This window comes from Corella eumyota, chromosome 5 (assembly GCF_963082875.1).
Source record: "Corella eumyota chromosome 5, kaCorEumy4.1, whole genome shotgun sequence".
NCBI lineage: Eukaryota > Metazoa > Chordata > Ascidiacea > Phlebobranchia > Corellidae > Corella > Corella eumyota.
This window is the reverse complement of record NC_137494.1, coordinates 11,975,636-11,999,569: the sequence shown is the minus strand read 5'-3', so window position 1 is coordinate 11,999,569 and position 23,934 is coordinate 11,975,636. Positions and strand designations below refer to the sequence as shown.

The 23,934-nt window shown below is 33.4% G+C and overlaps 2 protein-coding genes across 2 annotated transcripts; one reads left to right on the top strand and one right to left on the bottom strand.

Annotated features, from left to right (window-relative positions):
• LOC145752942 (ATPase family AAA domain-containing protein 5-like) lies at positions 1-7,772 on the top strand. The gene is made up of 11 exons (XM_082569319.1): positions 1-622; positions 1,310-1,483; positions 2,159-2,313; positions 2,916-3,018; positions 3,283-3,416; positions 3,898-4,056; positions 4,362-4,881; positions 5,242-5,676; positions 6,029-6,188; positions 7,156-7,293; positions 7,363-7,772. Exons 1-11 carry the CDS (start codon positions 46-48, stop codon positions 7,472-7,474), a joined length of 2,667 nt encoding a protein of 888 aa, XP_082425445.1. The 5' UTR covers positions 1-45; the 3' UTR covers positions 7,475-7,772.
• Positions 7,773-7,936: 164 nt separating this feature from the next.
• On the bottom strand, positions 7,937-22,898 carry LOC145752129 (uncharacterized). Its single transcript, XM_082568344.1, has 29 exons — positions 22,826-22,898; positions 22,331-22,468; positions 21,805-22,011; positions 21,398-21,521; positions 20,821-20,936; positions 20,336-20,488; positions 19,953-20,099; positions 19,387-19,530; positions 18,831-18,977; positions 18,552-18,701; positions 17,906-18,052; positions 17,627-17,776; positions 16,981-17,127; positions 16,702-16,851; positions 15,839-15,985; positions 15,400-15,549; positions 14,689-14,829; positions 14,038-14,191; positions 13,694-13,806; positions 13,221-13,367; positions 12,437-12,589; positions 12,097-12,249; positions 11,510-11,623; positions 10,750-10,907; positions 10,157-10,257; positions 9,862-10,015; positions 8,660-8,765; positions 8,380-8,540; positions 7,937-8,231 (listed from the first exon to the last, which is right to left on the bottom strand). The coding sequence occupies exons 1-29, from the start codon at positions 22,884-22,886 to the stop codon at positions 8,031-8,033; spliced, it is 4,134 nt and encodes a 1,377-aa protein (XP_082424470.1). The 5' UTR covers positions 22,887-22,898; the 3' UTR covers positions 7,937-8,030.
• Between the last annotated feature and the right edge of the window lie 1,036 nt (positions 22,899-23,934).

Here is a 23,934-nt window from a genome sequence, read left to right as displayed (position 1 = left end):
AAAGACGTATTGGTAAAAAGCTGTTATTTTCTGATGAAATAAAGAATGAAAATGGCAAAACCTGAATCTCCAGTTTGTGTTTCATTTGAAGATTTTCTAAGCGAAGACCAGAGTACCCCAATCAAAAAAATTCCAACGAAAAAGGGAAAAAATGTCAAGAATAAAAAATCTGAAACTCCTGCCAAAAAGTCGACACGTAAAAAAAAACTAGAAAAAAACACAGAAACGAGTTTAAAATCTTTATATGGAAAAAGGGGAAATATATCTGTGAATAAAAGTAAGGCAAAGCGTTTAAAACCCTCAGAAGACGTCAGTGAAGTTATTTGTATTAGCGACTCAAGTTTTAACAACTCTATTAACAAAGCAACTCCATTAAAAAACAATTTTAGTGCAAAAATAAATAAATGTACCCTGAAAAAATCACGTCAAACTAAATTAAATTTAAAAGGTGCTTCGACAAAACGAAAACGATCAAGCTATGGAGAAGTTATTGTAGTTGACCCTGCAGAAAAAACAACACGGAAAAGTAACAATAAAACAATCCATAAGTCACCAATAACAATAGTTAATAAAACGAAAACTTGTGTAAAGAAATCTGAAGAAGCGAAACTAGCAGCTGAAGGTTTGATTTATTTTTTTACTTTTTTTTATTTTCAATAAGAAAAGGCTATTTTAAGGCCTAAACATCGAGTACCATTTGCTAACCAAATCTAGTCCTTAGGCAGTTTGTGATATTCTTAATCTTATGTTTTGATAATAAACCTTTGTTTCTATAAAATATTAAGGATTGAATAAATTCAAATTATGTTAAGGTTTGGGTTTAATCCTTGCTATGTACTTGACCCATTCAATTTAAGATATTTTATTGATATTCTTAGTAACCTGCTGATTGTCTGTAGCTTAGCAGGAATTATAACAGCTAAGTTGTTTATAACCGACAGTTGTTTTTCACTGGCAGCATGGTGTATTGATAAAAACTCTTGTCACACCACATATGGTTATGGGTTCAATCTCCACTTCTCTCATGCTTTTAGCGTCCTTGAATAAGATGCTATAAACGGTATAAACTTCTGCCGAGCCAGAACTTAATCAGCAGCATAATTATCGGGCATGTATATTCTATATTATTCTAAACTGCCACAGGCAACTCTAGACTGGGTCGGGGTAACTGATGTTACTCTATGTTTAGGTCCACAATTGACCTTCCCACATCAATGATAAAGATATATATACAAAAAAAACTGTTAAAATATATATCCTTTTTATTTACTAGAAATATTAAAAAACTTCATAAAAATAAATGTTTTAGAATACCTACCATGGACTGACAAATATCAACCAACAAATTCAAAAGATTTAATTGGAAACAAAACTTCCATTAACAAGTTTGTAAAATGGTTAGAAGATTGGAGAGAGAGAATAGAAAAAGAGAAAAAGTTTATTCTTAAACAAACCCAGAAAAAACAGAAAGCAAAAAAGAAATGTAAATATGTTTAAACAATTAATTTTGTAGAAAATCATACTACAACGGTAGTCTATACACTAATATTTTTACAAAACTATTTTGTTATTTATATATAATAGAGCTTGGTTTATATATACCGGCAGCGTGGTGTAGTGGAAAGAACACTTGCTACACCACGCATGGGGTCGTGGGTTCAATCTCCACTGATCTCATGCTGTAGCGCCCTTGAGTAAGGGGCTATAAACGGTATGAACTCCTGCTGAGCCAGCAATTAGTCAGCAGTATAATTATCGGGCAATTATAATCTATAATATTTCACACTGCCACAGGCAACTCGAGACTGGGTCAGAGTAACTGATGTTACTCTATGTTTAAGTCGCGCATTCGACTTTCCCACATTGAGGATAAAGATATATACAAAAAAAATATATATTTTGTTATTGTGTAGCTTTGTATATCCAACTAAAGTGCTTAAAATTAAATAAAACTGTTATTTGTAAATTATAACGAGCATATATTAGTTGCCGAATAAAAAAAGAAATTTATAAGCTTAATAACACTTTTTATTAATATTTTACCTGAATTTTAAAAGCACCGCTTTTTTAATTCAAATTTTTCATAATAATAAAGAACTTAATATTTTTTGAGATTGAAAGTTTTACTTTTTTAATCTTTACTATGTTTTTTTTTTAGGTACTAGCAATGACTCTGACAGTGACTTTTATCTTTCCGATGAAGAATTATTTAACGAGGATAATTTACTAAACAAGGTTTATGTCATAATAGGTTCTTCGGGTTCTGGCAAAACAGCCACAGTTCATACTTGTGCTAAAGAGATTGGATTTAAGGTTAGTTTATTTAGAAATTTAATTTTTTAAGGTATTTTACTTCTAATATCGCCTTTTTACCGTGTACTTCACAGTCCTTGCCAATTTTTTTTGACTATTCAGTTTTAGCCGATTTTGTTTTATACCTTATATAGTCCTTGCCAATTCTATCCTATACCTTACAGTCAATATTGTTTTCAAGGACCGTAAAGTACAAGTGATTTAAAACTTTAATAGGCCCATTGTTTACCTTTGTTAATTTTAAAATAATACTTTTTCTTGTTTATTTACCCCTAATATTATAAGGCCGACTTCACAAACTGAAAATTAAGTAATATTTATACCCTGACCCAATATCAAGTTGCCTTTGGCAGTTTGAGATTTTATAGAATATAATTGCTTGATAAGAATTTGCTTATTGGTTTTAGGCCTAGCAAGAGTTAATATTGTTATAGTGCTTTACTTAAGGGCTCTACAGTTTAAAAGCAGTGGGGCTCTAACCCAGAACCCCGTGTAAAGTAGCCAATTGTTCTAACCACTACACCATTCAGTATGCACCCAGTTTTCACTAAATAGTAAATATGGTCAAAAAATTACAATAATTGGTTTCTTAATTTTTTTAGATATTAGAATTAAATGCATCATCGACCAGAGGAAATAAGCAGATCATGGGAGAGTTAAAAGAGGCGACCCAATCCCATCTTGTCTCTAAACAACAACCGGCAGGTTAAAAACCTAAATTTAAACATTTTTTTAAATTATTTTTTTTTTATTTTAACAATATATATTTTTTAAATTCTTGTTAATAATATATGATAGGGCCTACTCTGTTTTTTTATTAAATTTTGCACAAATTAAAGATTTTAAAATAAAATTCTATTTAAAATTGGCAAAAATGACAAATATTTATATATACAATACAACAATATTTAGTTACAGCATTTAAAACTGTTAAAAGTGGTTTACCTATTTAAATTTTAATGTTTACAGATTCGAGCCATGGTTCAACCAAACAAAAAGCAAATTCATTTGCAAATTATTTTAAACCGAAGAAAGTTGAAGAAAAAACTAAAGTTGGAATCGAAAATTTGGATGAAAGAAACTCTTTAATTTTATTTGACGAAGTAAATGCTAGAAATAAATGTTTTTTTTGTATATATCTTTATCCTCAATGTGGGAAGATCAAATGCGCGACCTAAACATAGGGTAACATCAGTTACTCCAACCCAGTCTCAAGTTGTCTTTAGCAGTTTGGAATATTATAGATTATAATTGCCTGATAATTAAGCTGCTAATTAAGTGCTGGCTCGGCAGAAGTTCATACCGTTTATAGCGCCTTGCTCAATGGCGCTACAGCACGAGAGTAGTGGGAATTGAACCCACCACCTCATGATGGTGTAGCAAGTGTTCTTACCTCTAGCCACGCTGCCTGTATATATTTTTTTAAATACAATAAGTCCATTTATTTTTTACAGTAGTCTACCAATTTGTAATTCTTTGTTTTTTTATTAATTTCATACCCTTTTTTTTTACAGAAAAAAACTGTTTTTTTTACGGAATTTTAATTTACAGAAAAAAACTTAATTTTTTTATCTTAATTTTTAGGCAGAGGCAATTCTAGAACAAGACAAAGGCTTCTGGCCAGCAGTTCAATCCTTTATTAACATCAGTAAAAGACCAATCGTGATTTGTTCAACGGACGAATCGATTCTAAATAATATCGGCGCTAATTATCACAAATTATTTCTTAGATCATCAAGTCTTGTAAGAAATAAATTTTTTTTTTAAAGTAAAGTTTTATTAATTGATTAATTAGCCATTTTTTTAAAAATTTTTGTAATATTTTATTTTTTTATTTTATCTAATACATATAAGGAAATTTTAGGATAAGTAATATATATATATATATTTTTTTTACACGTTTTTTGAATATTTACATTTTTTTTGTAATTATCGTGGTATAAATGTAAACAATATTAGCTTTAGTTAACGATTGAAAAAAAAATGTAAATATTTTAATCTAATTTTTTTTTATAAAAACATTTTTTCACATATTTTTCTTTCTTTAGAAATCTTCCTTAGTCGATTACCTTGACAATATAGCCAACAAAGAACATGTTCAAGTGAACAGAAGTGACTTTCAAAACCTTGTACAGAGCAGCAGTTGTGACATACGACAATGCATTTCTCAATTTCAATTCTGGTCCGAGGATTTGTCGCAAAAAGTTTTAACAAAAACACAAAAACACAAAAAACAGCGAAGAAGGAGTAAAACGTCAAAATTTTTGTCTCCGCAGAAAAGTGTTTTACAATTAAATAAGCGATTGTCGTTGCTAAGCGCTCGTAGATACGGTATCTATGACGACATACTTTCAATTATTAAAAAAAATGAAGAGAAAAAATCTTCAGGGCTTTTTGATATTTTATGTCATCTTAACCATCGGGACACTCAATCTGTTAAACAAGTTGAACGAATTTTAGAGTCTTTAAATTGTCAAGGTGATTTTTTTCTGAAGTACAGAATGGAGTTATTGACTTTGCCAAGCTTTAAGAAACCCTCACAATCTTTATCATACTCAATTACCAAAGGTATTGAATTTTTTGAAGTAACTTTTATGATAGATTTATTAGTATTAAAGTTTAATGCTTGACTGAAGTTACTAATATTAATTTATGTTTGCTTTGTTCATTGGAACAGCGCAGTGGTTAAAACAAATTGCATCATTACATAAGGTTCTGGGTTTAATCCCCAATGCTTTCTTGTTGTAACGCACTTAAGTAAGATGCTATAAAGGCTACAGGCTGGGTCTGGCTAACAAAAAATACTTGAGACTGAGTCGGGATAACAAATGTTACTCTATGTTTAGGTTGTGAATTCGGTCTTTCCACATCAAGGATAACTAAATAACTTTAAAATTAATTTCAAATGTTTAAAAAAATTTATTTTAGATGAACTTGTGAATCCTTCCAATGATTTTAATTTTCTTTCTGGAGATCCTGATTTCGATCATTGTGATCTTTTGAATTTAGCTTTTAATCGACCTTACTCAAACTCAGATCAACTCAAAAATGAAACTCAACTCAAAGTGGATCCTCAAGTCAAGATTGTTACTCCAATTGAGTTAAGTTGTGACGACAACAGTAACTCAAGTTGTTCTTTATTTGTTAACTCAAATTTTACTCCAGATAAGCACTTAAGTAAACTCAAAACCGATGAGTTTGAGATTTTGGATTACCCAAAAGAAAAAATTCGAGAAAAACTTGAAGATTTTTCGAGTTATTTTGATGTTATTTCAGAAATTGATTATTTAAGTAATTCAAGTACACCCAATTTAAGTGAGAGTGAGTCTTGTAGAGTGTTAGAATCTAACTTAGATGAATTAGGTAAGTTTTTTTATTAAAAGTTTTCACTTTACAAATATTTACTTGAACATCACAAATAATAGTTTATTTAAATGCCATATATTTTTTGTGTCAACCTTTTAAAATATATTTTAATGTATTCTGTGTATAAATAAATTATGATTAAAATATTTGGTCTGGTAGTGTGATATACCAGTCATGGAATTGTATACAACCAAGAGGTTTGGGGTTCATATCACCCCAGTTTCGCACTATTTACCCCTGAACCCAACATTTACAACAGCACACTTGCTCAATGAAATATTAAAACATATTTTAGAAGGGTTTAAAAAAAAAAATTAAAATAAATTTAATTTATTATTATTTTTTGTAGGCGATGAAAATGGTTCAAATCATTCAACTTTTTTTGAAATTCAGTCAGCATTGCAAATCTTAACTCTTAAAAAAGCCCAAAATTCTTTGCTGGAGAATAAAGTGGTAAAAAATCACTGCAAGCATTTTAACTTAGCGCTTGACTGCAATACACAACCAAGGTAAATATAAAATTAAATAATTAACTTATTTATTTATTATTTTTTTGTTTATATCTTTATCCTCGATGTGGGAAGGTTGAATGTGCGACCTAAACATAGAGTAACATCAGTTACTCTGACCCAGTATCGGGTTGCCTTTAGCAGTTTGGGATATTATAGAGATTATAATTGCCCGACAATTATACTGCTGATTAAGTGCTGGCTCAGCAGGAGTTTATACCGTTTAGAGCGCCTTACTTAAAGGCGCTACAGCATGAGAGTGGGAATTGGAACCCATGACCTTATGGCGGTGTAGCAAGTGTTTTTACCACTACACCACGTTATTATTTCTCTTTGAATTTATTTATCCTTGATGTGGGAAGCATAGAGTAAGATTATTTACATAGAACCAGTCTTAAGTTAAATTCCGGAGTTTTAGATATTATTGAGCATTTTGACAGATAATTAACTTGTCGATTAGTTTTTGACTCAGCAGAAATTTGAACCATTTATAATGCTTTACTTGAGGCATTTTGATATTAAAGCAGTGGGTATTAAACCTAAGACCTCATGTAGTAAAACTAAGAGTTCTAACCACTACAGAAAATAAATGTATACATTTAATAAAAATATGTTATCTCTTATGTTTAATAATTAATATTTGTATTTTTTTATATTATAGTCTATTTATTCTATTATTTAATAGTATTTAATTTACATTATTTTAATTTTAGTTTATTTTCATATTTCATTTATTTACATACTTTTTTATAATAATTATTTTATTTATTTTTTTATCTGCTCAAATGTTTCTAACAGAGAGATTATTTAGTTGTTTAGACAGAAAAACAGAAACTTTAAAAGATTAGTTAGTTAGGTATATATATATATATATAAAAGCACTGAAAAAAAAAGAAGAGAAGTTTATTCAAGGATTGAGCCATTTTTTTAATTTTATTAAATTTTTAAATTATTTTTTCATTTTTAGGCATTACCACAAACTATTCTCAAATTTGAAATTGGGGGGAAACACTGTAAAGAATCAGTTTATCCTCGATTTTCTACCAAGTTTAAGAAGTATTTGTAGATCTGAAGACCGAAGAAAAAATTGCAAAAATTCTAGACGGTATAAAATTTTTATGTTTAAAATATTGTCTTGTTTTTTGATATTTTTTAATATAAATTTTTTTTTTAGATTTTTACATTACCTCGACCGAATAAGTTTTTTCCAGCAGCCTATGATATTACAAAGACTCGCAGATGAATTTGAGCCCATAATTAAAACAAATAAATCAAACACAAGTTAAGTTTAAAAAAAATAAAAATATTTGAAGGATTAAATTTAAATCTTTTTATTAAATTTTTTTTTATATTTTGTGGATTTTTTTCAAATCAAAAGCAAGGAAAATTGGGTCAAAAATTGTTATTTAGTCTTTTGGTGAATCAATTGTTCAATGCTACTTTGATATTAAAGCCTGGACCTCAAATTCTTTTTTTTGTCGTAAATATTTATATTTTATTTATTGAGAATCTTTTCTGTGCATTTAATTTTTTTAGTAATAAAAAATTTTATAAAAGTTATAAAATAGAAAACCTTAAAATTTTTTACACTTTGCATTTATCATTTAACACAATGTCATTTTATATTTAATTTTTTTCTTGCTGTTCATATTACCAATATCGGGTCTTAGAGCCTAAAAAAATTGGGGTAAAATCGTGTTACTTTAACGCACAAAAAAGGGTTATTAGCATTTGCTGAGGATATTTATTTTGCCAAAAACAACACAAATATGAAATACACAATATGACAAACAGTCTAAAAACTTCAAAATGGCTTTTAAATGCAACATGTGCCTGGTACTTCTAAGTACAGGAATCTATATTTCCTGATGCTAGATTAGTGTTGGTTATTCGATTAATCCAATCTGCATAAAAGTCAACTCTGGTATAAACGCCTGGGTTGCCTTCTGAACCACAACTGGCTGAACCAAAAGAGGTAACCCCCAACAGCATCCACTGACAGGATGCACATCTTTGACACATTAGGGGTCCGCCACTATCACCCTAAAGAAATGTAAAAGTTTGGCAATATGTTAAATACTATTTAAATTTGCTTAAAGTTACTCTAAAATAGGGTAACTGAAAGCTATAATGTATAGGTTGCAAAGTTGGCCTTGTCACATGTATAAATTTTATATAAAAGATTGCTTACTGCACATGTGTCGACCCTGCCTCTAACGTCGCCTGCGCACACCATTCTTTCTGGTATAATGTCAACCTCGTGACCGTAAGCGTTTTCACAGAGCTCCGGGTTCAACACTTTCAGCGCAACATCCATGAGCACGTCAGGTACGGAATCTTCAAAGGGTATTGCTGGAATATAAATGCATAACAATTTTCACTTTTAGGTATGTACTTAGTTGTAAAAACACTTGGCTTTTGGTAGAAATAAAGGGAAAACAAAGTTAAATATTTAAATAAAAACGACATACTTAAGCCCCAGCCGGCGGCGTAACAAACTGTATCTTTTGGTATTTGTTCCCCCTTACCCAAACAAATTGATCTTACTACTTGTCCAATTATGGCAGGTCGATCCATCTAAAATGTTTTAAATACTAAAGGTTTAGATTGATAAAGATTTGTTTTTCATATTAAGTTGTTCTAGGGAAATGCGTGACATTTTTACCGCCTTGAGTTGCATTTGCGTATCCTAAGTCTTGATATGCTTAAAGTTTTAAGTTGCTTTTGTTGACCCTAAGTCTTTAGTTGCTTTTTCATAGTCTTAAATTGGTTTGCTCCTTTTAAGTCTTTAGTTGATTTGCTCACTTAAAATTGTAAGTTGCCTTTGCTAACCCTAAGTCATAAGTTGCTTTTGCTCACTCTTAGTCATGAGTAGGTTTGTTTACCTTAAGTTGCTTTTGCTCACTTAAAGTTTTAAGTTGCTTTTGCTAACCCTAAGTCATAAGTTGCTTTTGCTCACTCTTAGTCTTGAGTAGGTTTGTTTACCTTAAGTTGCTTTTGCTTACTTAAAGTTTTAAGTTGCTTTTGCTAACCCCAAGTCATAAGTTGCTTTTGCTTACTCTTAGTCTTGAGTAGGTTTGCTTACCTTAAGTTGCTTTTGCTCACTTAAAGTTTTAAGTTGCCTTTGCTAACCCTAAGTCATAGATTGCTTTTGCTTACCTTAAATCTTAAGTTGCTTGCCCACTCAAAGCCCAAGTTGCTTTTACTTATTCTTAGTTTTGAAATGTTTTACTTATTCTATGTCCAAAGTTACCTTTGCTAAATCTAAGTCTGAAGTTGCTTTTGCTTACCCTAAATCTTGAGTTGCTTTTGCTCACTTTAGGTTTTGAGTTGCTTTTGTTGACCTTAAGTCTTGAGTTGGTTTTGGTCACCCTAAGTCTTGAGTTGCTTCTGCTTACCCTAAACCTTGAGTTGCTTTTGCTCACCCTAAGTCTTAAGTTGCTTTTGCTCACTTAAAGTTTTAAGTTACTTTTACTTAGTCTAAATCTTGAGTTGCTTCAACTTATTCTGAGTTTTAATTTGCTTTTGCTGATCTAAGTCCTAAATTGTTGCTCATATTTTTAAATCTTGGCTTGTTACTGATACATTAAGGTCTTAAGCTTTGGCAGTTAATGACAGTATTAGCTCGGTAATATTGCCTAAAATTTAAAAAAAAAAATTTAAAAATTCGTACTTCAATAAGTGTGATGTCATAATCCTGTATTCCAGGCCGATGCATGGGATGGTGAATCACTCGAACAGCGTTTCGTCTTTGGACATTGGGGCCTAAGTCTCCTCGTTCATGCGCGCCTAATAATATTGACACAGCACCAGGCCCCGGTCTTGTACTGCAAAAGTTAGTTAACATCAAAAATCGTTTTTTTAGAGAAATCTTCGCATAATAACGTGAGCATAAAAAAATATTTTGTTAATAAAAATTGGACGAAAATTCAAGACAGTTTTTAAAAGTAAATGTAAGCAACACTTACTTGAAACAATGTGCAGCAGTGATAATAAACCTAGTGTTGATAAGCGTTCCACCACATAGGCTAGGCCTTGCACCAACACTGCGAATTACTTCCAAGTATACCTTTCAAATTATAAAAAAAAACGGTCTAATAGTGATATATTTAAACCGACAGTGTGGTGTAGTGGTAAGAACTCTTCCTACACCACACCTGAGGTCGTGGGTTCAATCCCCACTGACCTCATGCTGTAGCGCCTATGAGTAAGGGGCTATAAACGGTATGAACTCCTGCCGAGCCAACACTTAATTAGCAGCATAATTACTGGGCAATTATAATCTATAATATCCCAAACTGCTGAAGGCAATTCGATACTGGGTCGGAGAAACTTATGTTATGTTTAAGTCGACTTTCCCACATCGAGGATAAAAATATATACAAAAAAAGTTAAGGCATTTAAAAGCTGTATATTTACATGTTAACAGTGGGAATCGCACCTATGATTCTAGGTAAGTAACATGAGTGTTCTTCATACTCCTTTACGACGCCATTTTTATTATTTAAAGAAAATTCTACAAAACACTACAAAGTCACAAATACGAATTTTAATAACTTACCATCCATGGCCAAGCTCTAAGTACGGCTTCTGCACCACCGACAATTCTACCGCCCTCTGGTGAATGAAATCCGCAAGAGTCAAGGGTAGCACCGGAAGAATCGCAACAACTTCGGTTATTCGCTAGATACCGAAGAATAAATGGATCGCTGCAAGTTTCTAAAAAAAATTAACGTGATAAAAAACGAGAAAGCTAGTAGTGTAGGTAATAGTTATAACACTTGGACTTGCTACATAATTTCCTGGGTTCGAACCCCACAGATTTTACGGCTAACCTCTCTTAAGTAAGGTGCTATAATTAATTTTTTTTGTATAAATCTTTATCCTCGATGTGGGAAAGTCGAATGCGCGACTTAAACATAGAGTAACATCAGTGTATCCGACCCAATCTCGAGTTGCCTGTGGCAGTTTGGGATATTATTAATTATAATTGCTCGATAATTATTCTGCTGATTAAGTACTAGCTCAGCAGGAGTTTATACCGTTTATAGCGCCTTACCCAAGGGCGCTACAGCAAGAGAAAAGTGGGGATTGAACTCACACGACCTCATGTGTGGTGTAGCAAGTGTTCTTACCACTACACCACGCTGCCGGTCTCATATAAACTAATGCTAAGCCAAAAAAAAACGAGCGCCAGAAAAATGATCAAACAATTATATTTAATAATATTCCAAACTCTAAAAGAGAACATAAGATCCGGTTTCAGCTAAGGTAACAATTTAGAAGACTTTTGGATTTCTTATTTTTCAATTATTCATTACCTTGTGGGCAATCTACAATCAGGCAGTGCTGAAATTCAGTTTGGCAAAAGCTACATCGTCGTCTTGACCGAGATCCTGGCCCACATGATCTGGAACAACTGCTCCAATTATTACCTAAAAAATATTTTTTTTTTAATAAATTTTGGTAACATGCGTATTTTACGGTTCTTACCGTAAATAAACCCTTTTATTTTTACGACTCTAAAATTTAGGGAGAACAGTAAGGGGCACATGTTTCTGAATTTCAAATATACCGTGTGGCAGATATCTGAAGGTATTAAACATTGTTGTGTATATAAATGTTTTTCTGTGTGTTCTCTTATGGTAAAACGAGTAATATTTTAATAGCCAAAGTTTTTTTTTATTTTTTATTGGGTAGGGTCGTGATATTGTGACTTGTTTGGGCTATCCGTAAACGCCAGGCTCAAGGGCGAATAGTGTGGCAATGCGGCTCAAACCCGAAACCTTTTGGCCCGTAGTCCGCTGCCATAACCGCTTAACCACACTACGAGACTGGGACATGCTTTCAACGGCTCGATGCCATTCGCAATACGCCACACTGTATACGTTAATGCATAGGAATTTACCTGATGGGCATTGGCCTTGTGTACATCGTCTTTTGTCAACTGCTTGTCCGTTACAGGTTCCTGATTGGCAGGACCTGTCTCTTGTCTGTTCACCAGACCCGCAACTAACAGAACAGCCACCCCAAGATGACCAGCTAGTGAACATCCCCATTGCTGTGATAATTTAAAAAAAAGACTGGTTTATAAAACTAAAATCCGAAAAAAATTTGTTGAATCATAATTAAGAAATGAAAAAATTCCAGCTACTGAATTTCATGTTTAAAATCACTATAAAGCGTCAATCTTTAAAAAAAGTAAATCTTTAAATTTTTTAGTAGAACAATGTTGTAAAAATGTTTACAGCCGCATGGAAAAGTGTTGCATGCTTGTACTTCTTCGCGTACTCCCTGACACATGTTAGGGACTGTACAGGTTCTGCTTCGTGATTGCGATCCCCCGTCACAAGTTTTACTACACGTTGACCATGGTGTGAATTCGTTCCATGAAGGGGCGCCTAACGATAATAAACAATACTTTGAGTTCTATATACAATTTTGTTGTATTACTTTATCCTCGTTAAAGAGATACGACTTACGGTCTTACCAAAGAGTCTTTAAAAGTCTTTAGCAGTTTGGGATAGTATTAATAATAATTATGGAATAATGAATGACCCAGATCATTAAAACAAAATTTTACCGAAATTTAGGTCAAAATTTTTTCAAAAATTAAAGAGCAGTTTTTATAATAGGATTCAATTAAAAATGCCACATTGTCAGCAAAAGGACCCTTTTTGGCTTATAGATTATGTTTTTTTTTGTATATATCTTTATCCTCGATGTGGAAAGGTCTAATGCGTGACCTAATAGGGCAACACCAGTTACTCCGACCCAGTCTCGAGTTGATTTAGCAGGTTGGGATATTGTAGATTATAATTTCCGGTAATTATGCCGCTGATTAAGTGCTGGCTCAGCAGGAGGTCATGCCGTTTATAGCGCCTTACTCAAAGGCGCTACAGCATGAGAGCAGTGGGGATTAAACACCAATCTCATGGTGATGAAGCAAGTGATCTTACCACTACATAATTTTTCGAATAACTTATTTAACAAAATGACCTATTAACATTTACAAATATATTTAAACTATACCACTGCAAGGCTGTGTGTTGCAATCTCCAGTTAGTGAATCACTACCATCACATTGCCGGTTGTCCGGACAAGTCCTCGACCTTGTTCTAGTCCCCGAATCACAATTCTGACTACAAGTGCCCCAAGCATTCCAAGCTTCCCAGGTGCCTATGCAATTATATTACGGTATAACAGTATGTTTATACTAAAATATAATACAATTTTTCTTTTATACTAATATAGATTTGATGCGCGAAGGTCGACTACATGACCTGAACGTGGGGTAACATTAGTTACCCCCACCCAGTCTCCCGCCTTTGGCAGTTTGGAATATAAATATTCGAAAAATTGACCGATAATTAATTTTCTAATTCAATTTAGGCCCAGCAGATTCTTACCGTTTATATCACTTTACTCAAGAGCGATATAGCATGACAGCTTAAATCCTTCTTAAAATTTAAGATATTAAATAACAAATAAAAATGATTTATTACCGCATTGGGTACATAAATTACAAGTGCGTCTACAAAACCCACTTAATGTAGGACTACATGTAAATTGATTGCAAAAATTGGGAAATCGGTCAGTGCACTCCCCCGCATTGCATCTAAATTTTAAATTAAAAGTTTAAATTTTTAACCACTTTTTTTAATAAATCAGCGGGGAAGTCTAATAATTAAAACATTTTTAATAAGGTCCTGGGTTCGGTTCTCACTGCTTCCGTACCAAAGTAAAACTGCAAAAATTAACTTAAGACAGGGCTGAGAAGTCTGCCTTTTTACATTAAGGATAAATAAAAACAAAAGTTAACCCTTAATTAAAAAAAAACGTTACTTACGGGCATACGGGCCCGTTAAGACAGGTGTCAAATTCAGTAGCCTCCCCGACACAAGTACCCCCTGAGGGACAAGTTCTTGTCCTCATAATTCCACCCCTTCCACAGGTTACCTGACATGAAGACCATGAGCCCCAATCCCCCCATTCGTTTGAGGCTAAAATCGAACAATTTTTAAGTTTTTTTTTGTATATATCTTTATCCTCGTTGTGGAAAGGTCGAATGCGCGACCAAAACATAGAGTAACATCAGTTACTCCGACCCAGTCTCGAGTTGCCTTTAGCAGTTTGGGATATTATGGATTAAAATTGCCTTGTAATTATGCTACTGATTAAGTGCTGGCTCAGCAGGAGTTTATACCGTTTATAACGCCTTACTCAAGGGCGCTACAGCATGAGGGTAGTGGCGATTGAACCCACGACCTTATGGTGGTGTGGCAAGTGTTCTTATCACTACACCAAGCTGCCGGTTGTTAATTAGATATTTTTTACAAATAACGAAGTAAAATAATTTTGACCTTAAACTATGAGTAATTTAATTTTTGTAATAAAACTTTCCGAAAGCAATATTTGCATAGCAAAAAAAAACATAAATTTGGGCATTTAGAAAAAAGAAGTTTAAAAAAAAAACCCAAGTCATTTTGGGAAATCGTACTTTGACAAGGGCCGCTGTTACAACTTGTGCTTTGAGACGAGGAGCCAGCACAAGGTCCATTCGAACAGGTTCTAGTTCTAGTCCACATACCTGGACCACAAGACCGTGAACAAGGCCCAAAAACACCCCAAGTACTCCAAACTAATTAAAATATCAAAAACAAATCTCTTTTTATGTTGTCCATCGTACATTAATATGTGACCGGCAGCGTGGTCTAGTAGTCAGGACACTTTTTACACTACATGAGGTCGAGGGTTTGACCCCCACTGCTCTCATGCTGTAATGCCCTTAAGTAAAGCGCTATAAGCGGTATGAACTCCTGCTAAGCCAGCACTTAATCAACTGCTTAATCGTTTGGGAATTATAATCAATATTATCTCAAACTGCCAAAGGCAACTCGAGACTAGGTCGGGGTAACGAATGTTACTTTGTGTTTAGGTCGAGAAGTCGACCTTCCAACATTGGAAATAAAGATGGCTTAGCAGAAGTTCATACCATTTATAGCGCTTTTCTCAGGTGCTTTACAGCATGAGAGCAGTGGGGATCAAACCCATGAACTCATGTAGTGTAGCAAGTATTTTGACCACTAAACCACGCTGCCATATGTGAATATATATTTAAAAAAACAGTAAAAAAAAGTAAATTTATAAGTAAATTTAAAGATCATAGAGTTCAAATTTTTTTAATTAGAAAAAAAGGGGGTCTACTTACTAGGGCAGTTTCTATTATTACAATCTCTTTGCTGTGAAGACATTCCACTACAACTACCAGAACCAGAATTTTCGCATTCTCTTGTTCTTGTCTGTTGTCCATCTCCACAAGTTTCTGAGCACTCACCCCAGTTTTCCCAAGTGGCCCAAGCTAGAATTTAAATTTGCTATTAAAATACATTTACACAGCATGGTAAAGGGTAACAACAGCGTGGTTAAAACACTTGGCTTTATTGCTTGAGGTTGGAAGTTCGATTCCTGTGGGCTTTCTGTTATAGAACCTTTGGATACAGCCAGATAAAAGTCAATGTGAATAGGCAACATCTGTTAGTTTGTCGAAAATTATCTAGTAATCCTATATTCTCGTTAAACATAGGAAAATAAGGGTATTTACAAAGCCTTATAACAACAAAATGTTAAATAAATAAAGTTTTTCATACTTGGACAGGGCCTTCTATTACAATTTTCGGTCTGACTATTCGATCCCGGACAATCAACCCCCGCTGGACAGGACCTTGTTCTTTCTCTGGTTCCTTGATTTCCACAATTATGTGAACAGGACTCCCACGGGTTCCATGGATTCCACGCTAAGCATTTACATTAACATTATACAAAGCTTACAGTAAAAAGGGTATGTATATATATTTTTATTTTCGATGTTGGAAAGTCAAATGCGCGACTTAAACATAGAGTAACATCAGTTACTCCGACCCAGTCTTGAGTTGCCTGTGGCAGTTTGGGATATTGTATAGATTATAATTGCGTGATATTTATGCTGCTGATTAAATGCTGGCTTAGCAGGAGTTCATACCGTTTATAGCGCCTTATTTAAGGGTGCTACAGTACGAGGGCAGTGGGGATTAAACCCACGACCTTATGTGTAGTGTAGCAAGTGTTCTTACCACTACACCACGCTGCCAGTCACTGACAGTTTCCAAAAAAGTAAGAAATTGGAAATTTTAAATGGGACAACCATAGAACATATTGTAGTAGATAAAAAGAAATGGCGTAGTAATCGGAACACCTGCTACACTACATGAGTTCGTGGGTTCGATTTCCACTGCTCTCCTGCTGTAGCACCTTTATTGGGTCGCTATAAACGAAACAAACTCTTGCTGAGCCAGCACTTAATCAGTAGCTTAGATATTAGACAAACATAATCAATAATATCTTAAACTTCCAAAGGCAAATCTAGACTTGATCAAGGGGTAACAGTTTTTACTCTATGCTTAGGTCGTAAAGTCGACCTTCCTACATTGAGGATAAAGATATATAAAAAAAAATTAAAATTTTTAACACTTACATCCACATGGTCTAATATTACAATTCCTTTGCTGTGACGACAAACCACTACAACTACCAGATTGAGAATTTTCACATACTCTTGTTCTCGTCTCTTGTCCATTTCCACAAGTTTCTGAGCACTCACCCCAGTTTCCCCAAGTGGCCCAAGCTAGAAAATTAAATTAAGCTGTTCAACAGACAATTAGAGTGATAGACTAAGCTTTTTATAGAGTTAAGCAGGGGTATAGTATAATACAATCTTTTTATATCAAGAATAAATTAATAAAGTTTTTCATACTTGGACAAGGCCTCCTATTACAATTTTCAGTCTGACTATTCGATCCCGGACAATCAACCCCCGCTGGACAGGACCTTGTTCTTTCTCTGGTTCCTTGATTTCCACAATTATGTGAACAGGCCGACCATTGGTTCCATGGATTCCACGCTAAGCATTAACAAAAACATTTTACAAAGCTTAGTGTTGAAAAGATATACAGACGAATAACTGTTTACGAAAACATAAAATATAGATACTATCAATTGAGTTTGTATTTGGCAACATATTGAAATTTTTTTCTTTATTTTGGTTTTAAATAAACATAAATAAGTTGCTTTACTACCCCATTTTGTACTTTTTTTTATATATATCTTTATCCTCGATGTGGGAAGGTCAACTTCACGAACTATACATAGAACAACAGTTACCCCCGACCCAATCTTTAGTTGCCCTTGGTAGTTTGGGATTTTATTGAATATAATTCCCAGCTAATTACGCTGGTGATTAAGTGCTGGCTAAGCAGAAGTTTATGCCGTTTATAGCACCTTACTCATGGAGGCTACAGCATGAAAGCAGTGGGGATTGAACCCGCAAGCTCATGTAGTGTCATGTACATTATTAACCAAAAAACAGAGGATAAAAAGAAATAAGTGTTTGTAATACGTACATCCACATGGTCTAATATTACAATTCCTTTGCTGTGACGACAAACCACTACAACTACCAGATTGAGAATTTTCACATACTCTTATTCGCGTCTCTTGTCCATTTCCACAAGTTTCTGAGCACTCACCCCAGTTTCCCCAAGTGGCCCAAGCTAGAAAATTAAATTAAGCTGTTCAACAGACAATTAGAGTGATAGACTAAGCTTTTTATAAAGTTAAGCAGGGGTATAGTATAATACAATCTTTTTATATCAAGAATAAATTAATAAAGTTTTTCATACTTGGACAAGGCCTCCTATTACAATTTTCAGTCTGACTATTCGATCCCGGACAATCAACCCCCGCTGGACAGGACCTTGTTCTTTCTCTGGTTCCTTGATTTCCACAATTATGTGAACAGGCCGACCATTGGTTCCATGGATTCCACGCTAAGCATTAACAAAAACATTTTACAAAGCTTAGTGTTGAAAAGATATACAGACGAATAACTGTTTACGAAAACATAAAATATAGATACTATCAATTGAGTTTGTATTTGGCAACATATTGAAATTTTTTTCTTTATTTTGGTTTTAAATAAACATAAATAAGTTGGTTTACTACCCAATTTTGTACTTTTTTTATATATATCTTTATCCTTGATGTGGGAAGGTTGACTTCACAAACTAAACATAGAACAACAGTTACCCCCGACCCAATCTTTAGTTGCCCTTGGTAATTTTGGAATTTTATTGAATATAATTCCCAGCTAATTACGCTGGTGATTAAGTGCTGGCTAAGCAGAAGTTTATGCCGTTTATAGCACCTTACTCATGGAGGCTACAGCATGAAAGCAGTGGGGATTGAACCCGCAAGCTCATGTAGTGTCATGTACATTATTAACCAAAAAACAGAGGATAAAAAGAAATAAGTGTTTGTAATACGTACATCCACATGGTCTAATATTACAATTCCTTTGCTGTGACGACAAACCACTACAACTACCAGATTGAGAATTTTCACATACTCTTGTTCTCGTCTCTTGTCCATTTCCACAAGTTTCTGAGCACTCACCCCAGTTTCCCCAAGTGGCCCAAGCTAGAGAATTAAATTAAGCTGTTCAACAGACAATTAGAGTGATAGACTAAGCTTTTTATAGAGTTAAGCAGGGGTATAGTATAATACAATCTTTTTATATCAAGAATAAATTAATAAAGTTTTTCATACTTGGACAAGGCCTCCTATTACAATTTTCAGTCTGACTATTCGATCCCGGACAATCAACCCCCGCTGGACAGGACCTTGTTCTTTCTCTGGTTCCTTGATTTCCACAATTATGTGAACAGGACTCCCAAGAGTTCCATGTACTCCATGCTAATCATTCACAACAAAATTATAAAAAGTAAATGTTTTTTTTTTGTATATATAAATTTATCCTCGATGTGGGAAAGTCGAATGCGCGACTTTAACATAGAGTAACATAAGTTACCCCGACTCAGTCTCGAGTTGCCTGTGGCAGTTTGGGATATTATAGAGACTTTAATTGCCCGGTAATTATGCTGCTGATTAAGTGCTGGCTCAGCAAAAGTTCATATCGTTTATAGCGCCTTACTCAAGGGTGCTACGGCATGAGATCAGTAGGGATTAAACCCACGACCTGATGTGTGGTGTAGAAAGTGTCTTACCACTACACCAGTCAAAAAGTTGTTTGAAATGCATATTGTAAAAGTGATTTAAGTTATTATTTTATGTACAAAAGAATTATTGTTTCCATTTTACTTACATCCACATGGTCTAATATTACAATTCCTTCTCTGTGTGGACGATCCACTACAACTACCAGAATTTTCACATTCTCTTGTTCTTGTTTCTTGTCCAGCTCCGCAAGTTTCCGAGCACTCACCCCAGTTTTGCCAAGTGGCCCAACCTATTAAAATATGTTTAAAATTGTTTATTAAAAAAAATAAACTTTTTTTACTATATCTTGATCCCCAATGTGGGAAGGTCGACTTTATGACCTAAACATAGAGTAACATCAGTCGACTTATTCTTGAGATGCCTTTGGCAGTTTGGGAAAAGAAAAAAATATTACGCTGCTGATTAAGTGTTGGCTCAGCAGGAGTTTATACCACTACAGCGCCTTACTTAAGGAAGCCACAGCATAAGCGAAGTGGAGATCGAACTCAGGACCTCATATAAGGAAGCCAAGAGTTTTAACCACTACACCACACTACTATTAAAATTCAGCTAAGTTTTATGTTTTTGATAAGTTTAACTGACAGTGTCAGAACAAAAGTGTCTAATGCAGACCTCTGTATATTGAGAATAAACAAATGCAGTTTTACATACTTGGGCAAGGTGTCCTGTTACAATTTCGAGCTTGTCTAGCACGTCCTGGACAACTGGCCCCAGTTGGGCAAGTCCTCGTTCTTGCTTGTCTACCTTGACTACCACAACTATGTGAACAGACTGCCCATTGGCCCCAAGTACTCCACACTAAGTATTTACAAAAACATTATATATACAAAGTTAAATATTACAAGAATTTATTTGTTTTGATTTATCAAGCTTTAATAAATATACAAATAACATTACATTTGTGTAGGAAAAAAAGAAAAAAAAATTGCAAAATTAATAATTTTTTGTTTATAAACAGGTTTTTCCATCAATAAAACCTTGTCAATAATCGGGAATAAATAAACAAAAGATTTATAACTCCTGCTGCCACTTACTTGGGGTACAAGACTGGGAATTACATTCTTCTATCCCGTTATAAGGCCCACTGCAACCATTTCTAAGGTTGCAATTTCGAAATCTAAGCCTTGTTCCAACTCCACAGTCCTTAGTGCAGGTTGACCACGTTGACCAATCATCGTACTCAGCATCTAAATTACAATTCCAACTTTACATCAGCCACTACCCTTGCCTAGAAAAGGCTAACAGCCTAGCTCTAGCCTAAACCCTAAATATAGTATATGTTTACCTGTAAGCAGTTCAATTTTATGAGGCTGCTGATTAAGTGTTGGCTCAGCAGAAGTTTATACTGTATAAAGCACCTTACTCAAGGGCGCTTCAACATATAAGCAGTAGGTATCAAAACCAGGACATCATGTAGTGAAGCCAAATGTTCTAACAACTACACTACGCTGCCGATATAACTTAGTGTTTTTTGTGAAAAAAAAATTGTTTCAAATCTTGCAAAAAAATTTACACTTACTACAACTGCACGGAGGACAGGCATTGCATGCCCTTTGGCAACTTCTTCTGTAAAAATCGAAATTACAAAAAGCGGCGAAATTACAATTTCCGTTGTTTGTACAGGAGCACGAGCAACTTAAAAAAAAATTGTTTTAGATTTTATTTTTAACACAGACACCAACTAGGTGAAACAAAAACGAGTCTTAATTTTTCTTTTGCCCCTTTAGAAAAATTATGTGGTAAAAACTGGATATGTGACCAAAATATGACACTTTTTTAGGTATTATAAAGTATTAGGGGGTGTTTTTTTGTATTATGCATTACCCAGCTACTAAAAATTGTTATAGCAAATTAAAGTTGTAGCCAAATGTGTAAATACCCTTAATGTAAAAGAAATTTTTATTTTTAAAGAAAAAACGCTCGGCAGGTTACCTAATAGGCAATTTTAGTCAATTTAATTCAAAAGTGCAAAAATCAACTTAAGACTTGGTCAAAGCAACCGATGTTTTCCTACATTTAGGCCGTGAGGTCGTTCCCTTTTTTAGCGGAGGATAATAAACATAAAAAAGGTTTGTTCTATTAAAAGTTTTTTTTACCAATCACTACTTTGAACGCATTGCTCTGATTCGTTTTCACATAAACCGACATCGCAGCCTCTCGATCGTACTCGATATCCTCTGCCGCATGTAGCGCTACAGGGAGACCATAACGTCCATTCCGCTAAAACAATTTAATATTTAAAAAAAAAATTGTAAGGCTATTCTTACTTTGTATAGTTTATGCGTTTAAGTTGCAACTAGACTATTTATTTTTCAAGTTATTGGGTTAATTTTTGGGTTAGTTATTGGGTTAGGTTAGTTATTGGGTTAGGTTAGTTATTTGGTTAGGTTAGTTATTTGGGTTAGTTATTGGGTTAGTTATTGGGTCAAGTTATTGGGTTAATTTCTAATTTATTCGGCATGTATTTACTCAATTCATTTTCATATTTTTTTAAACTTTTTACGTGGGCAAATAGGTGGATTGGCAGTACACATTTGTTCATCATTTATTAGCCCGGGACAACCGGGGCCATTTCTACATGTACGGATTCTTTGTTGCATTCCGGGGCCACATGTTACATCGCACTGGCTCCAAGTCCCCCAGTTGTTCCAAGTTGGTGAGGGGCCTTGTGTTGTCGCCGTGGTAATTGTAGGTGTAGTTGATACTGAATCTGTAAGAAACACAACACAAACACATAAAAGCAATTTAATTCACCTTTAGACTATCCTTTACATAAGGTCCTGGGGTTGATTTCAAATGCTATCATGATGTAGTATTATTTAGTAAGAAGCTAAAGGTGGTATGAACTCTTGCTGGGCCAACACTTAATTAGTAGTCTAATTATCGGGCAATCACAATCTTTAATATCCCAAACTGCCAAAGGCATCTTGTGACTTGGTCGGGGTAACAGATGTTTCTTTATGTTTAGGTTTTTTTAAACTGTTGAAGGCTAACTAAGTTGGTGCCACTTTATAGTTATAGTAACTTACCTCCACAGGGAGCTATATTGCAAGTTGTTCTACATCGAGTTATCATAAAATTACGAAACTGCATACAAAAATTGCCAGCAAAGCAAACATTCGGGCATAGAGATCGAAAACGTTGGCAACTGCTATGGTCCGTGCACACTTAAATAAAATAAACATAAAAAGATAATTTAAATGCTTTGGTCAAGAGATATATTTTAAGTGATCATTAGTGTTTTTATTTCAGGTCACTTGTAGTTTACGGTCCTCGGACAAAATCTTTAATTTTACTTTTAATTTTGTATTACTTTCACATTTTTTTATTTAGATATAATATACTTAATAGCCCTATATTAAATGCAATCGTAACTCGATAGTTGCTATATCTAATATTAGATTACTTAATTTTTTGAAAATTCCGCATTCTTTTTAAAAAAAACGCAAACCACAATTTTCGTTGTTCTTATTTTTTTTTAATTTAGCATTAAAAACATGATATATTGTTTTAACATCACTTACCTTGTGCTTCTGCTGCAACTATCAGTAAAAATGTAGTTACAATTAACTTAACAAAAATCATATTTGCTATTAATGTAACCTAAAAAATTTACAAAAAATTTATAAAACAGTTTTTTTTTTAACTTTTTTTAAAATATTTTTCTACTTTTTTATTATTTTTTCAACTTATCAGCTAATGGTAAAAATTTATTTAAATTAATAATTTTTTTTTCAAATCATATCAAAATTTGCTTAAGCTCAAACCTTTTTCACCTAAACTAAATGCGTATTTTAAATTGTTCTATATCTTAAAATAGCCAAACGTAATTACAAAAGGTTTGCTAATTTACTGATATAATACCCAATTAATTTTAATTTCTGTAAATTACCCAAAATACCTTTAATTTTCTTTAATAGCTATATTTTGGTCCTAAATTATCGAAATTTGTATTGTAAATTTATATTTCCAAATTTTAAAACATAAGCTTCTCTAGCTGAGGGGCATAAGTTAAAATGTTTAAAACTCGAAAAAAAAATTAAAACTGGATTTTATATTTGTAATTTGAAAATGTATAATTAGCATTAGTACCTCCTAGTAACAACTCACGGCGGATGTCTATGTGCCTCTGGCCTTAATTTTGTTAATACGTGATACAAATCCTATAAAAAAATTACGTCGAATTTAAGGCTGGTGGTGCCTAAGGGGCATTAAGTATATGCTAATAGTGACGTCACAATTTTTCGTTAAAACTCGGTTTCTGCAGAATAGATTTTCTTGTTTTGATACCGATTACAAATTAAAGGAATTTAACTGCGTAGTTTTTCCTAGAATTTCTTCTATTAATAAGATTAGTTGTAATATTTTAAAAACTGTTTTTAATATTGCTTTCACCTTTTTTATTTAAACAATCCTTATAATATTTTTGGATAAAATTTAGATAAATTTATTTTTTTGTTTTTTCGCGCATTGATAAAAGTAAATAGTAAATACGATATACAATTAATATTACAACAATGCGACGGGAAAAAATGACAAAATCAATTTAATGATTCAAAACATGCCAAAAGTATTAATGTTTACATGAAGATTTTAATTATTTTATGGCATGGTCACCAAACCCAGAATCACA

Excerpts from the sequence above, each read along its gene's own strand:
- LOC145752942 (XM_082569319.1), top strand. The coding sequence starts at position 46 with ATGAAAATGGCAAAACCTGAATCTCCAGTTTGTGTTTCATTTGAAGAT. Across the intron at positions 623-1,309 it reads AGCGAAACTAGCAGCTGAAG|AATACCTACCATGGACTGAC; the intron begins GTTTGATTTATT and ends TAAATGTTTTAG. Across the intron at positions 7,294-7,362 it reads AATTGCAAAAATTCTAGACG|ATTTTTACATTACCTCGACC; the intron begins GTATAAAATTTT and ends TTTTTTTTTTAG.
- LOC145752129 (XM_082568344.1), bottom strand. The coding sequence starts at position 22,886 with ATGATTTTTGTTAAGTTAATTGTAACTACATTTTTACTGATAGTTGCA. Across the intron at positions 20,489-20,820 it reads CTGTCCTCCGTGCAGTTGTA|ATGCTGAGTACGATGATTGG; the intron begins GTAAGTGTAAAT and ends ATTGTAATTTAG. Across the intron at positions 20,100-20,335 it reads TTCCCAGTCTTGTACCCCAA|TGTGGAGTACTTGGGGCCAA; the intron begins GTAAGTGGCAGC and ends GTAAATACTTAG.